The 16,067-nt window shown below is 47.7% G+C and overlaps 1 protein-coding gene across 1 annotated transcript in view; it reads left to right on the forward strand.

Annotated features, from left to right (window-relative positions):
* PLXNA4 (plexin A4) overlaps positions 1-16,067 on the forward strand; it is a 452,832-nt gene that overhangs the window by 43,538 nt on the left and 393,227 nt on the right. The window contains exon 3 of the mRNA XM_049814131.1: positions 7,920-8,102. Within this exon, the coding sequence (XP_049670088.1) occupies positions 7,920-8,102 (183 nt within the window). The remainder of the gene's footprint in view (positions 1-7,919; positions 8,103-16,067) is intronic.

The following is a 16,067-nucleotide window of genomic DNA, read 5'->3' on the forward strand; positions in this document are numbered from 1 at the left end:
GTGGCTGTGACACAGAGTCAGCGCACCCTGAAAGCTGTGGTCTGCATCTCCAGGGTCTGCAGCAGCAAAGAAGAAAAGCAAACTTACTGCCAATATTGCATAAATTCTGTAATATTGGGATCTAGAAAATTTTTAGGGATTCACTAAGCGACGTACATTGTACACATCTTTTGGCACACTAATCATTCAGAAAGTCGGGACTTAGAGGATGCTAAATTTATAGCAACGATTACTTCTTACTAATAATCACCCAGCTCTGCTGAGCAAAAGGCCTGAAGACTGAAGAAACCTGTTAGACTCTGTAAGAAAGGCAGCCTCCTCTTCAGGAAATTGCAAATTTTACGATGTGGAGGTACATGGTATAGACTGTTGGGAAGCCTCACACTCACAGTATAGCAGGAACATAAATACAGGCATAAAAAGTCTGTACTACATTAAGATTCTGCAGCACTCTGGAAACTTGACACCAGTCCTTGAACTGATGCTTAAACTGCAGACCTAAAAACCAAATGCCTGTACCAGTTCTAGTCAATTTGAGTAACTTTTCCCCCTGTTCTTACGTTCCTGAGTTATGTTTGAATGAAAATCTCTTAGCATAGTGGGTGCAATTTCCCTGTAATTGGTAAAGTTACTGTAACTGCACTGTCATTTGTATATGGTGACATGTAATTGCATGGTAACCATTGCTGTGGTTGCACAAGTGAAAAGCAGTGTGCAATTATAATGTATTTCCAAATGCTGGCTCTTTATCCAGCTTCCATTATATCACAGAGCACCCTGGGGAAACAGTACTGGATATTTTTGTATGCCATTAGAATGGAAGCTAACCGCTGAAGAGCGGGTTGGTTGGAGATCTGTGCTATCTTTGGTTGGTGGCCCAGGGTTCCCATCTTTTTGTCCACAAAATTTCCCAGTGGCTTTGAATTGCAGATGACAAAGGTCTACAGCCGTTGATGCTCGCTGGGCAAGCCTGCAGCCTTTTCTTGACCCACTGTCAGGAATGCAAGTGATGGGTAGGGCAGTAACAGGCATCAAATTATGTGAATGATGTGGCATGAGATGAAAGTCAGAGGGGCTGTCTCCATCCTGCGTTAGGAGCTCATGGCTAGACACAGGCAACGGGCTGAAACGGGGTGACTCTGCCAAAGTTCACAGCGCAGACCGTGGGGAGAAGTTCCCACGAACCAAAGTCCGCTGGTCTCGGAGGAGTCAGAAGAGAGACTCGGAGGCAGCGTGGCCAGAAGCAGAGATACTGCGGGAGGTCAGAGGCAGAGCCGATCCAGCTTAGGGAAGGCAAGGTACTAATGCCAGGGGTAGGGCAAACCAGCATCTAAGCAGAAGTTCACCAAGCATTGAAGCCCATGCTGATACCTGCAAGGGGACGTGCACAGGGAAACAGGAGAAGCACAAGCCTTGGGTACCATGGTGCTGCTGTTGGGGTTTAAAGACCTGTGGTTTGTGGGGAGATGGTTTCCATCATTTGAAGCTCTGCTGCGTGGGGATTTATGGTTCACCCCCGCACCGGGTGATCTAGACCCTAAATTTCCTAGCTTGTATGTCTTCAGGTACCATGGAGTTCCTGGTGACAGATTTTCCCAGGGCTACCATCTCTCTAGATTTTTAAATAAGCTATTGAGTAGGGTACATGCCCACCCTCACTGCGTGCTCGCAGTCAGGAGGGAAAGAAGATCTTGCCGTCAGGTGACGGAAAAGACCTTGGATATCTCCTTGCAAAGACTCAAATGCATATTACTGTTGATTTCTTATTGCTCTTGGCTCCCTGGCCCTGCTGGCAGCACAGACAGCCGTAATGTACGCATTCCCTCCGTCGTCTGGTGTAGCCAAGCCTGAGATAACAAGAGTGAGAAGCCAAGTACCTGCCACCGTATGAAGGCAGGGCTGTTAGGTATTAACTGTAAATCAAAGGCAAGACTTGGCCGTTGGGACAGCCTTTATCCCCAGGGAGTCTGTGGAATTGCTTTGGAGCCTGCTGAGATACCTGGAAAAAAGGCCCCAGTGCTTTGACTGGGGAGGAAGATTTCGCCAGAGTGAAAGCAAGGAACAACGAGGGATGGCTAATCCTTTATCGAAGCTTTTCCCAAAATATGGATTAAGCTATATTTGATTATCAGGGGCTGTTTCAGAGGCAAAGAGCTAAAGCAGATGTTTAAGGGACAACCGTAGTTTATTATGAGCACTGTTTGCACCGGCCCCCTAATATCTGGTGCTTCAGCCGTTCGTGCAATGCCGAAGTGCTCGCTTCTGCTGGGGAATCAGAAGGGGACTGGGAAGGAGGTGGTGTAATCGGAGCCCTAACCCTTCTGCTGAGTTTGGGGGTTTTGGGGGCTCACCGAATCCCTAGGGGACTGAGCCAGCACCAGCCTTGTAAAACCATCCTCTCCAGGACGGCTTGGAAGTGTTAATTATTTATTTGATAGGCTTAATCCTGGAGGAGGCAAATGCCTGCCAGAGCCCTCCTGTAAATCAGGCCCATTCTTTTGCACATCCTTCCGATTTCACTGGTGAATGTGGCACTTGGCCACGGCGTCACGGCTGCAGATGAACCCCCCGGTTGCCGGCGCAGGGAGCCGATCGCAGCCTCTCCCCAGCTGGCTCCCCCCTGCACATCAGCCCACGGTGGAGAGGCAGCTGGTGGGACTCGGCAGGGCATTTACGCCCTGGGAGCTGCCAATCATTCTCGCATGAAGATATTTCGGATACGTAGAGCACCTTATAAACCTGTGTTTAGCTGCTTTCCTGGGGCAGAGGGGTGGTGAGTAATATTCCCACATTTGCAGGTGGGAACCCGGTGTGGGATGATGAACTGATTGACTCCAGTCCAGCATCTCAACCGCAAGGCCCCCCCTTCCCTTCTCAGTTACTACGGACTGTGCCGTGTTTTTCTGGGTTAGAATTTAACCGCTCGGGATGCGAGAATCGCCGATCCTATTCCTGCCTCTTTAGATCTTCCGCGCGTTGCAAGCAGAGTGAATTCATGTCCTCACCTCCGCTTTCATTCTGGAAAGTCGTTAACGCGAAATTGCCAAGCAGAGAAGCTCCAGAGAGTTTAACGTGGCTACTTTATATTGCTGCTAGGAGTGTCTGGAATTGAAAATAAACCTGGACTTGCAACTCCTGACCCTTTCATCGTAAATCCAAACTTCCTTACGTGTTTCTCTTTGCTGAAGAAGATGACTGTATTTCTGTCTTTCCGAAGGTGTGCGTGCAGCTGAGAGCCACAGCCGCGCAGAAGCCGGGTGATGTTTATTCGCAGGGTTTCGCTTGCTGGCATTTTTTATTTTATTTTATTTTATTTTTTTGCAGACGATCCCCAGAGGAAAAAACCCAAATACGTTAATATGAAAGTTGTTTTTATGTGGTGTGTGGCTTGCTGGCCTTACCCCTGTTCTTGGGGGACGGCTACCCGCATTTCTCGCGGGTCTGGCTGGGAAAGAGTTAATTACCGGAGGAAGCTGGCAGGGGGCACAGCCAGGACAGATGACCCCGGTAGCCAAGGGGCTAGTCCCTGCCCTATGACGTCATACCCAGCGCATCGACGGGGAGCGGGCCGGGATGATGTCGCAGCAGGATCCGGGTGGTGAGCGGCTGCCTTGTGCATCACTCCTGTGGTACAGTGTTTCAATTAGTGCTCTCGCCGTTACTGTAACCTCCCGGTAAATTGGCCTTATCCCAACCCACCGTGTTTTACCTTTTTTTTTTTTTTTCTCCTCTTTTCTGATTCCCCTCCCCATACCCACTGAAGCGCGGGGGGGGGGGTGGGGGGGAGCAGCCACATGGTGCTTTGTTGCCGGATGGTCTTAAACCACAACAGTCTTTTTTTTTTTTTTTTTTTTTTTTTTTTTTTTTGAGCCCAGTGTGGGCCCCCCCCCCCCCCCAGCCCACTCCCCAGTTCTATAGTGAGCTATGTCATCACATGGTATAGCCCCTTGGCTACCGGGGTCAGCTCTCCTGGCTGTGCGCCCTCCCAGCTTCCCGTGATAATTAACTCTATCCCAGCTCAAACCAGGATAAAACTGCAAACCACAGCTCTGCGATTGCTCCACAAAACTCCGTGTGTCTCGGAGGCTGGGGTGTGATGCGACTGTCCTAGATTTCATCTGAACTGTGTCGTGTAAGAGAAAGGGCTGATTTCACTCTTTAACCTCACCCTGGTGCTTGGATCACAGAATGGTTTGGGTTGGAAGGGACCTTATAGATCACCCCGTTCCAACCCCCCCTGCCCCCAACCTTCCGCTAGACCAGGTTGCTCCAAGCCCCATCCAACCTGGCCTTGGACACTGCCAGGGATGGGGCAGCCACAACCTCTCTGGGCAACCTGCTCCAGTGCCTCACCACCCTCATCATAAAAAAATTTCTTCCTTATATCTAGTCTGAATCTACCCTCTTTCAGTGTAAAACCACCACGCCTTGCCCTATTGCAACAGGCCTGACTAAAATGTCTGTCCCCATCTTTCTTACAAGCCCTTCTTATAAGGATGTCTTGTGTAAATAATCTCAGGGCAACAAGATGAAATAAATGGGCTTGAATTTAGTTTTGTGTCTGTAAGGGGGAAACCTGTGATATCAGCCCCATTAAGGGTAGGTCTGAGTTCAGCTGGAGCTGGGCCCAGTCTGATGGAGGAGGAACTAACCTGTGGCAACAGGATTAATTAAGTCTTAACGGGTTGGAGATGTGCTGCAGATCAGCCACAGGTTATTGTGCTTGATGCCGGGATCTCTGGGTCTATATCCTCTTAGGGTTTTGCAGGAGGATGAGAGCTTACTCCGGCTATGGGAGCTCTGATACACATCTACAGCAATCACAGACTCTACCGAACGCGTCCTGGCTGCGATAAAGTGTGTTACAGAGGGCTCGGTGCTATATCCTCACAGCCACGCGGACTCAGACCTGCCTGGGGAGCGAAGAGAAGGAGCTCGTACCTCCCTGCAAAACAGCACGGGCAGCTCCCACCTGAGGTTGGAGGTCCTGGGTTCTGCGGGAAGGCAGACCCCAGGATTGCCTGGGTCCTTCCTTGGCCTCCCAAGTGCTTCGGCTGGAGTGGTTGGTTTTGGCTGTGTTACACCGAGGAGGATGCCTCGGCCCGTGCCAAGTCGTTTTGCTGCTTGTCGGAGTAATTTCCTGGTTTTTAGGTGGAGCGGCGCACGCTGCACCCTAGGTAAGATGTCTGCTGGCGCTGTTAAGCTTTTCATGCCCTTAGTGGTGAGAGCTGCTTCCCGTTTCTTGTTTTCTTTTAAAACCGCGGCAAAGCAGGACTTTCTTCCCTTGCTCCTCTGTCTGCTATTTGTAGAAGGTTTGGGGATTTCTTGCTTTCAGTCTGAAACGATTCTTCTCTCAGCCCGTCAGGCCATCAGTTTGAGTGAGACACATACACAGTTTTATTATAGCCTTGAAACACAGCTCATGGTAATTTGACAGCTTAAGAGTTTCCAGTCAAACTGGGCCTGACTTCAAGACCTGGATTCTTTTTGGATCCTACATCCGTAGGATGACTCAGGTTAGAAGGGACTTCAAGAGGTTGTATAGTCCAGCCTCCTGCTCAATGCATGAGACATCTTAATGTTAGATGTTTAGGCTGAGTGAATCATCTGGAGTCCTTTTGCAATCAGCTGGCTCTACCAGAAGGTGATCCAGTGCGTTGCGGGTTTGGTTGGATGGCTTGTTCGCTGACTTACCTCCTTTCCTCTGTTGACTCTGGAGGTAGTTTAGATGACCGCTGTAGGCTACTTACTAAGATTTCACATGGCTAAAGCGAGGTGAGGTGGATCCCACACCAGGGGGTGTGTTGGGTGGTGAAGTGGTGAACAAAAGGCTTGTCACGCTGCGTCAGACCGACACGCCGCTCCCCTCGTTGGCTCATCTCTTGACAGTCAGCATCTTGCAGAAAGATCTGGGTAGCGTCACCGATTCAAACACGTTTGTACTCCCAGAGTAATCGAGCTGCATTTTTCCCACCCTGACCTATGTAGTGAAGCTGTAGGTGTTCTCATTATCCACAGAAACGCTCAGCTTTCGCAAGTCATGCTGTCGGCAGGGGTGTCCTGCTTCTCTGAAGTGTGGTCGTCGGCTTGGTGGTACTAGACCTCAGATGAATTTGGCCTTTAGATCTGGGGTGCAGATTTATCTTAGACTTTGTTCTGGCATTGTAGACTAGCAACATCCTGGCTGCTGCTCATGGAGGCTGTTGATCTGATCTGTAATTGCTCTTTGAGCTGGTGTTTTAGCTCCAAAAGGGCAGTCCACAAACACTAACGACTCTTGCAGGCCAGAGCTCAGGCTAGCTGTTCCTTACTAATGGCTGTTTGAATTCCTCATAGCTTTTATGTGTTTATAAATACATTTAGGACGCATTATTCTTCCATTCAGTAAAACCATCTGTAATTATTCCCTGTAATTGCTGGGTGAGGATAAAATGAATCAACTACCAGGCTTTTACTGCTCGTGAACTCAAGTAAGGAGCAGCACGTATGGTAGCCGTGCTTCCAGGATGATGTGAGCTCAAAGAAAATTGTCATGATCCTTTATTACTGGTATATGAAAACTAGGCAACCTTCCTGTACACTTAATTGCTGCCTTTCTAGGCCTTGGTCCAGAAAATCTTAAGCAGATGCTTAACTTTGAATCCGTGAGTGGTCTTAATGAAGTTAATAAAATCTAACTGCTTTGGCAATTGTGTACTGTGATATTTGGAGCTTCACCTTTGTTTGACTTAATCTGTGGAGCGTTTCATATTGGGGACCTGTACTGGCCTCACCTTCTGTCCAGATGGTACCCTGAGGTAGAAGAGGTGTCTGTACTGTTCTGCTGCTGCGCTTCTGTCACTCCCTGAAGCCCAAAGAAATACCCTCACAGATAACTAGATGCTACGTGCATTTGTATGCAAGGATCCCAGTGGAGCATCTGTCTGATGACAAGTCTCTCGAGTTCAAATGCAATAGGTGTTAGAGCTTAGGCAGCAGCATTAACGAAGAAGACCTTTTCTCCGGTTGTTAGGAGTTCATGGGTGCTGGAAAGCTCCTATAATAGCTGTGAAACCTTCCCTCCTTTCCAAAGAGCTTCGGTGAGTTACAGTACCCCAGTAAGATGGATAAATGCGGATAATGTCCATTTCGTGGGGAAGAAACGGAGACCTGGGAGGATGAAGTGCCCAGGCCAAGCAGTGTGAGGGAAGGACCCAGGACTATATGATTAAACTAACGCCAGGAATGGGGAGTGAGTGCAGCCACGGTCTATCGTGTTTGATCCTTAGCATGGTTTCTACTGCAGCTTTGGCCTGGGCTGACCAGCTCTCTCCCAGACAATTCCTGGCCATGCCTTGGGGGACTGTAATTTCCAAGATGTAGTGTGAGTGATGCTACAGGGTTTGGAGGTGGGAGGGGAGCGGTTATTTAGGTTTCGTAGATGTGAGCCTTACTCTTGGGCCTTGGGGCCAGAGGGCAGGCCAGGGTCTATTTTATTTGCCAGTGCAGATTTAGCTCAGTGGTTCTTATTCTGGATCCCGTGGGAATGATGTTCATGATTTTTTTTTTTGACAGAACTAGATATGTTTAAGACATTTTCAGCAGACTTTGTCTTTGATTGCTAGGTCTTGACCGGTGAAACTGACTGGTAAAGCAGTAGGAAAAAGGCTTAAAGTAATGTATCCTGCTGGGCTGTCATTCAAGAGAAGCAAGTTTCCAGTTCTCCTTCTCTCTGTAACTCATCATGCAACTTTGGACAAATTTTTTCCACCTCCGTATTTCTCCAGTCCTGCCAGCATCGTTGATTTGTCAGCCTGCATAAATTATAGGCATGTTATGCAATGGTGTCCCTGCTTGGATGGATAATTCCCAAATGGCTAAAGAAGTGGTGGCTTCATTTTTATTTTTTTTTTTTACACTCTGTTTCTTTTTGTTTACAGCTGTTAACAATTGATGACAATTTCTGTGGCCTGGATATGAATGCCCCCTTGGGAGTATCATCCATGGTGCGAGGGCTCCCCATTTTCACCGAGGATGGAGACAGAATGACATCTGTGATTGCCTACGTCTACAAGAACCACTCCCTGGCTTTTGTGGGCACCAAGAGCGGGAAGCTCAAGAAGGTAAGACCTAATGTGGTCCTCTAAGTCGGATTTTCATGTTCTTGTGGAGATTTGTAGTGTTGCATTGAATGTGAGCGCAGTCCTTATCCTAAGGTGCATCACCTATTTTGAGGACAGGAAATGTTTAGGTTAGCAAAAAGACTGTGTTTCACCCTTGAGGGATAGAGCTGATGTGAGAGAGGATAAAATCCTTCTTCCAAATTGTTGTTCATCAGCAAATGAATGTTTCTGAAGTCAAACCACAGACCCAGCCACAGACGGACTTCGTGCAGTTTACATCCAACAGATTTTTTTATGTTCAGACCATCTCTAATTAAGTAGTTGATCACAGGGTATCTGTGCATGCTGGAGAAAAACTGACTGCAGCTGAAGTTTATTAAGAAACAGGATTCATGCTCTGGAGATCTTTCTTCAGAGCAATGTGACTGGACTGTGATTTGACCACGAGCCCAGCATGGGATTAGTGGTTGCTCTGTTTAGGTCAGGCTGGGTACTTGTACTGAAGGAAGAGCGTTTTCATCAAAAGCAAGCTGTGTCTTGAACGATAATGAGCATTATGTTTATGGTTGACTCCACATAAACCCAAATACAATAAAGAGTGTATTTACGTTCCTCACTGTGCATTCTCACTAAAAATATGCCTGTTGCATGGCTGTAGCTCGGTAGTTTGCCATGTAAGGCAATAGTAGAGAGGCTTGAGAGGTGGAAGCTGGGAATCGTCTACCTGGGGTTTTCTCAAGGCAAGAAGCGTTTTTAGAAGTGACCTTCTCATGCTAATGACGGGCACCGCCACCATTCCAACTCCGATGTGCCAGTCTGACAATGTTTGTCTGAATGCTCAGCCCAGGAGTGTTGCTAAATAGCGTACGTGCAAGGAGACTGTGGCTTTGCCATAATAATGGAGATGGGTGAGAAGCTGGGGAGGCAGGTGGGGCAGAGCCTTGGGGGTTGGGTTGGGTGTTGATTCCTCTTTGAATTCCTTTTGCAAATAAAAACTTCCAAGTTGGGGAGAGGAAGGTGCTATGAAAAGGTGACCCACTATGGCTTGTGTATAGGATGGAGAGAGCAGACAAGGGGAGGGGAGTAATTTGTTGACGGATGCTTGAGGAAGGTCTGAAATCTTTGGTTTCGCTTCTCTACCTGTTTCTTCACTTAAAAAGAAAATCAAGGTTGTAAATTCAGATGGCGTTGCCCCTGTGCTGAGGGAGGTCTGCAAGGGGAACAGGATCCTGCCCGCTGGCAAATGTCTCTGGCTTTGTTCAACAGAGGAAAGGCTGCTGACGGTTTTGAAAAGAGAATTTTATTATTTTTTTTTAACAGTCTATTCAGGCATGTGGAAAAGGAGCCAAATTGTTTTTTAAACAGTTGTAATAAAAATAATCTCCTCCCCTGACTAATTAGGTTTTTCTTCCCTGTCATCTGTGATATCATAATAAACTGTTTAGTTCTCTAGTCAGTCTCTTGGGGGGGAAAAATGGGGTAGCTGAGATCTGAATGGTAAATATCCAAAAGACCTAAGCAGTTAAGAATGACTGCTGCTTCCCTGCACTCGCAAGCTTTTGGTTTTTCTTTTGGCTTCAGGAGAAGCAAACTCAGGCACAGCTCTGTCTTTGCCTTTACAGGTCACATTGCAGAATCCAAGATCTGATTCCTTTTAATAGGGGAAAATAGGAGAGAAAGCTTTTGGTGTCTTACGGAGTGTGGTAGAGAGCGGGGACAGCCTTATAGGGTAAAGAATGGGAAGAAGGGAGCTGAACTGGCTGATGTAATTTGAGAAAGCTTCATTTTATTCCCTTTTTCCTAATGTGCTGAATATTCTGCCGGTGGTAGTTACTGCATTGAGTCCGTGTGTCGGAGCAAAGCTGGAGTCTCGGGCTGAGATCTTCCTCGGCTGAATAAGTCTCCGCCAGGGAGGCAGAATGCAAATTAAAACAGGGCCCCCCTGAGCAAGTGTGGTTGTTTTGGACCAGTTGATCCAAGCTCCTGGAAACTTTCAGTTCCTGCAGGTTCAGCCCCATCCTTGCTGTGACTTCTGCAATCTCCGACTCTCCTCCACACACTGCCTTTCTCCAAGGCTCCTGAGGGTATCCGAGCTTGGGACACCAGCCTCTTTTCCCCTCTGGGTGCCACACAAGGCCAGGTTGGCACTCGGGATTTTCACTTGACATTCCTTGGCCCCTGCCAAGACTTCGTGGGCCTTTTGAAGCTTTGTTTTCCATCTTGGCTCATCAGTCAGGTGCTTTTTGAATAGGAAGAACTGCATTGGTATTAGGACTCCAGCATAATCCATTATGTTAGCATGAAGTTTGATTTATGTTTAAAAAAAATATGCCTATGGGTAAATTGGAATAACATTTGTAGGATTAGATGAAACTCCATGTACCAGTGGACAAAGCCCAGGAGCTGTCTTTTTTTCTTTTTTTTCTTTTATTTTTTTCTGCTTGCTGGGTCCTACCATGCATGGTACGTACTGCTGTTTCTCCTGGTGCAGTGCAGCTACTCGGTCAAGCTACAGTGAAGTATTTTGGATAGCATGAAGAGAGGAATTAGGAGATTATCTTCAAGATAGCAGGATCTACTCAGTTGTTGGACAACTCGCTGCAAGTAATTACAAGATGGTTTTGGAGAAACTTTCCTTATTTTTCCTGTAGTTTCAGTTTTTTTCTCTGTGTGTGTATTTTTATATGAAAGTGGCAGACTGTATATCAGATTTTGGTGTATGCAATCCGTGAATGCTCTGCAAAATACCCACAGTCATAAAGCACTATCTGTTAGTTGATATACAAATGTCACATATGTCAAAGGAATTTATCCGGTGGCACAACACAACTGAAGTAAAATATTGTGCTTTACAGGAACATATCATTAAAAATGAAAACTAGCAGCATATCAGGAATCTGCCCATGTAACCAAGACAACAAAGACAGAAACAAAAGGAAAAACCAAGACAGAGATAGGGTAGGAAAAGAGTGAGTGAAACAGAATGACAGGGTTGGCCCCAGCTATTTCACTGCCCCAGGCAAAATACATTTTGCAACCTTCGCTCATTCACATAGCTACATGTGCAGACCAACGGGAAGGCACTGAATAATCTGCTGTAGAAATATGCCCTCCAGTTCTGCTGGCTTGTCCACAGCACAGCCTGGCCCTGCAGAATGAAAATATAAATAGGATAAAAATGCAGAGCCTGTCCGAATCTCATGTATAGGAACCAGTGCCCTTGGATTACAGGTCTGATGGGTGCTGATGGCGCCTTGGGGGATGGAGAAGGGTGGCCCAGGGAGGAGTGGGTTGGGAGACAGTGAGGTTCAGTTCTTCGCTCTACCAGAAACTTCTGGTGTGCCTCCGTACCTCATTTTCTCTCCTGCCAAGGGCAGGAAATACTTTGCTTGCTCAAAGTAGTGCTGGAGAAAATTAATGCCCTAAAGGTTGTGAGGTGTGTGATCATATCAAACAGCTAAACTAGACAAATTGGATAGGAGGGAAAACCAGCTCCAGACCACTTGTGGGCATTAAAGATCCTGCGGTACTTTTTAATGAGAATACTTCATCTTGCAGTGCTTTGGTCAGATCCCAGTATCTGTAATTACCTCCTGTGCTGGCTGGCCCGTGGTGTTCCCCGTCCTTCCGTACGGGATTGGTAAGCGTTGCCGCAGCGTTAGTATATTCCAGGGTGCCTGGTGGGCTTCGTTGGCAAAGCGAGCTCCCACATAGATCGGGAAGCACCTCAAACAAAACCTGCGGCTGAAAGTCAAGCAGCAATCCTATGAATTTTTAGTGATTGTTTTCAGGAGGTAGGCAAGCCTCACTTGAGTTTAACGAATGTCTGTTTTGTCTCGCTACAAACAGTAAACCATCAGGAAAGGGAGTTATTCCTGGGTACGGGGCTTCCTCCGAACCACTTTGCTGTAAAACAGCCGGGTGCTGAAATCCGCTGGCTTTTATTTTTTTCCTTTGCACGCTTTCTCATTACACGCTTAGCTCTTCATTCTGGCGGCAGGAGAAGGCTAGAGATGTACCCGTGGAGATGCTTTGCATGGTTTAGTATGCTTGTTTTGGATTTTTCTTCTAGCGTGTCTGGCCAAATTATGTGCCACTAATACCTGTCATCACTAAGGGAGCGTAGCAGTATTCAGTATTCCTTGTATTCCTTCCCTAGGCATTTAATTTATGGGTCATTGCTTTTGTGCAGATAGTTTCCAGTCAAAGAAATACAACTTACCTGCAATTGTTCTGTGTGTAGATGCAGGTATAAAGGGTGATTTGAGTTTACAGATGTCAACCTGGGAGCAGCCCTAGGAATTGCACTTCTAACCAAACAAAGCTCTTTGTCCATTTTGAAATGTTTGTTTGAAAACAGAGTAGTAGTAATTTACATTTATTTGAAACTTCCCCATAAGAAATATATGGTTTTTTTATTCCATCAGAATATTTCATTCAAAGCCTTTTCTATGCTAAATTCCTTGCAGAGAAAGAAATTTGGCTTAAAACTCAATTCTTTCACTCTGTGGCCTGTATTTCATTTTTCATAAAATCCCATCAGTTTGAGGTCTTTGAAGGGCTTTTTAGGTTTGGACTGCCATTTGGGGTAAAGGTTTTCATTCAGATCAGACAGCTCTGAAAACTGGCCAGCACTTCCCACCACATCTCACCTCTATTTAGTAGAAAATTCTCCATATCGACCAGCTTCACGAACCACCCTCTGGATTATCCTGAACCCTTGAGACCCTGCTTTCTTTGGAACCAGCGACAAAACACCACGGGGAGATTTTTTTTTTAGATCTGAGAGCTCAGATTTACAATTCTCATTTTGGCCCATCTCACGGTGGCGTTGGGGAAGGCTGGCTTTCTTGGTTAGATAATTGGATTGGAAAGTAGATACAAGTCCGAGCTCCTGCTGGTTTCTGGCCGCGGAGCTGTGGCTCCCCTGTCCCATCGGCCGGCTGACAGCTCTCCCGGTTGGATGCTACGCTGCATCGCCTGCCTCGGGAGAGGGAGTGGGAACCGCTGACAGCGATGGAAGGAGTCAGCCCGCGGCTCGGAGAAGATGCGCCTTGGTCTACAGTAGCGTCCGGGCTGTTTCGGGAAGGTAACCCTGAAGGACGCCCAAACCTGCGGCCCCGTTATCGGCGCTGGTTGCGCTGATGGGTCCTCTTGCTGCGGTCGTCGTCCCCTCGTGTGTGGGGTGAGATCCCTTCCCAGAGCAGGGTTCGTCCTGTTTGGCAGGAGAGAGGAGCTGAATCCTGGTGGGATGGCAGCACGTCGGGTCCTTCCACAAAGGTGGTTTGCTCTCAAGTGCCGTGAGTGGGCAACAGAGGAATAAAATGGAGCTTTTCATGAAAAAAAAAAAAAAAAAAAAAAATTTTGAGCAAGGTAAAAGACTGCAATAGATGGGCAGGGACCCACAGGTGGCAGAGGTCTGAGAAGGTTGGTGGTACTGCAATGTACCCACGTGGAGAGGAGTATCTTCCTTTGCTCCTCCGATACCTAACCTCCCATCCGAGGAGCTAGAGCTAACCAGAGAGCCCTGGGTTTGCCATGCACAGGTTTGCAGTCTCACGATAACTGCAGGCAAAGACAGAGATCCTCAGTGTCTCTCCAGGCGAGAGGGTTTCTGAATACACACAAGACAAGAAACCCTGCTCGGTTTTGATATTCCCTGGAGGGTATTCTGCTGCTGACAGCTCTGTGCAAATGTCAGCAGGGAAACTCGGCTTCCTTCTCCTTCCCTCTGCTGCTTTGAAAGACTCAGGGTTTTTTAAAATTGTATTTTTTCCCCACCTGTTTGGCAAGTGGACTTGACTGCTCTGAAAACATGCTGTAGAGGGTCTGGCTCCTGCTGGGAAGCTGGTTTCTGCAAGAGGGGGTTTGTTCGCCCTGGTCTCTGCTCACAGCTTCCTAAATCAGCAGGAGTCCAAGTGCTTCACTCGCTTGTGATGGAGCGATACCGCTTCCCATCTGTATTTGACGTCTGTGAAGGCTGCAGTTGTCTGTGTCCTACATTGATATACAGTCCCTCTTTGAGAAGTTGTTGCCAGCTTAGATGTCTGAAGAGTAGTTCGGTTTTCTGGCCGTAGCATTCGGAAAGCTGTGATTTTGGTGGCTGTGGTGTACTTGGCACTTGACGCTCATGTTGGGTGTACAAGCAGGCAGCCCTGAAAGAGGTGGTGATGGGGATCTGTGTGGACATTGGGCAGTGACACCCGTTCGTACTGGGCCATGTAAAGCTCATTGGCTGGCAATACTGGAGTCCAACATGACCTAAAAGTGTTGGGTGATCAGATCCTATCTCCACGGGTGAAATCAAAGATGCAGGACCTGTGCATCCCGGTCGTAGGCTGCTGTTCTGTGCTTTTTGTCTTCCCCCGCTGCTCTGAAGTCTTGTGGGTGGCTGGGCATCTTTCTGATGCACTTCAGCTTTCACCGGCTAGAGGTCAAATTAGGTGGGAAGCAGATTCCCTTGTGTGTCTGTTCATCCCAGAGCTGCAGTCTGTTGGGAGGATTTGGCTGAAGAGCAGGGCTGTTGTCCAGAGGGACCTAGACAGCGTGGAGCAATGGGGTTGACGGGAACTCATTTAAGAAGAAGTGTGAAGTCTTGCACCTGGAAAAAAGTGACCTCTTGCAATGATCCAGGCTGAGGACTGCCTGGCTGGGGAGCAGCTCTCCTGAAAAGGAGCTGGGGATCCTGGTAGACAGTAAGTTGCCTCTGCAGCAAAAGAGGCCAACGACATCCTCAGCTCTACAAATAGGGTCACTGCTAGTAGATTGAGGGGAAGGTGATCATCTTGAACTCAATTGTTAGACCATATCTAGGTACTGTGACCAGTTTTAGGCCCCTTGGTACAAAAAAGATGTTGGTCAACCAGAGCAAGTTCAGGAGAGGGTGAAGAGCTTGGCCAGGAGCTGGAGAACCTGCCCTGAGAGGAGAGGATGAGAAAATTATTTTATTCAAGCTAAGGAAAAGAAAACTTGGAGGGACCTAACAGTGGCAAGGGGGTTATTGAGAAGGTGGAGACAGGCTCTTCACGCTGGTGAGTGGTGGGAGGATGAGACGGTAGGCATAAGTTGACATGAGGGCACTTCCAACTGGATAGAGGGAAAAGCCTTTTCCCATGAGGACAGGCAAGCATTGAAGCAGGTTGCCCATAGAGGTGGTGCGGTTTCCATCCCTGGAGATTTTCAAGGCCTGAATGGACAAAACAGTCTGGTCTGATCTCACAGCTGACCCTGCTTTGAACAGGAGGTTGGACTAAAGACCTCCTGAGGTCCCTTCCAGCTGGGGTTACCCCACGATCCATCCTCTGCTGCAAAACCCCAGGCCCTAAACCCCATCAGAGAGCCTGTATCCAGGCTTTGCTGCTGAACTGGTGCAGCTGACACTTGTTTTTAATACTTAAAATACCCACTAATTGCTCTGTCACTGCAGGCGGGTGCTCAGCCTCTCACACCCTGCATTTCCATTGCTTTGGGACTTCAGCTACAACTTGTCAGTGCAGCACACTGCAGTTAGCTGGCTGCAGTATCTAACTGCAGTAGGAAAACTCCCCCCCTTTTTTTTTTCTGCTAGGAAGGTTGCTGTTCCCAGCAAGAGTTAGAGCCTGCTTTTTTGGTAGAGAGCAATTAATTTTCCATGTCTCTCCCTCAAGTACTCCTCTCTGCTTTCTGACTACTCAGCAATCTCCGTGCTGGTGTGCAGGGTTTGGCTGAGTTGTATTTTTGCTGGGTGCCTTGCATACATGTGTTGAGTGCTGTTCTTTTTTTGGACGTTCTGGTTTAACAGTGCCTCAGAGTCTTGTCGGAGATGGGATCTTGTGATCGTGCAATGAGATTTGCAAATGACTGTTTAATCCCTCCAGATTCTGCATCAGTGGTGCTGCACGGTGCCTCTCTATTTCTGACTCCAGGAGAAGCAATGGGCTCCAGCGGACCCATTGTGGCAGGGAAGGCAGCAGGTTGTACCGTCAC

This window comes from Accipiter gentilis, chromosome 11 (assembly GCF_929443795.1).
Source record: "Accipiter gentilis chromosome 11, bAccGen1.1, whole genome shotgun sequence".
NCBI lineage: Eukaryota > Metazoa > Chordata > Aves > Accipitriformes > Accipitridae > Astur > Astur gentilis.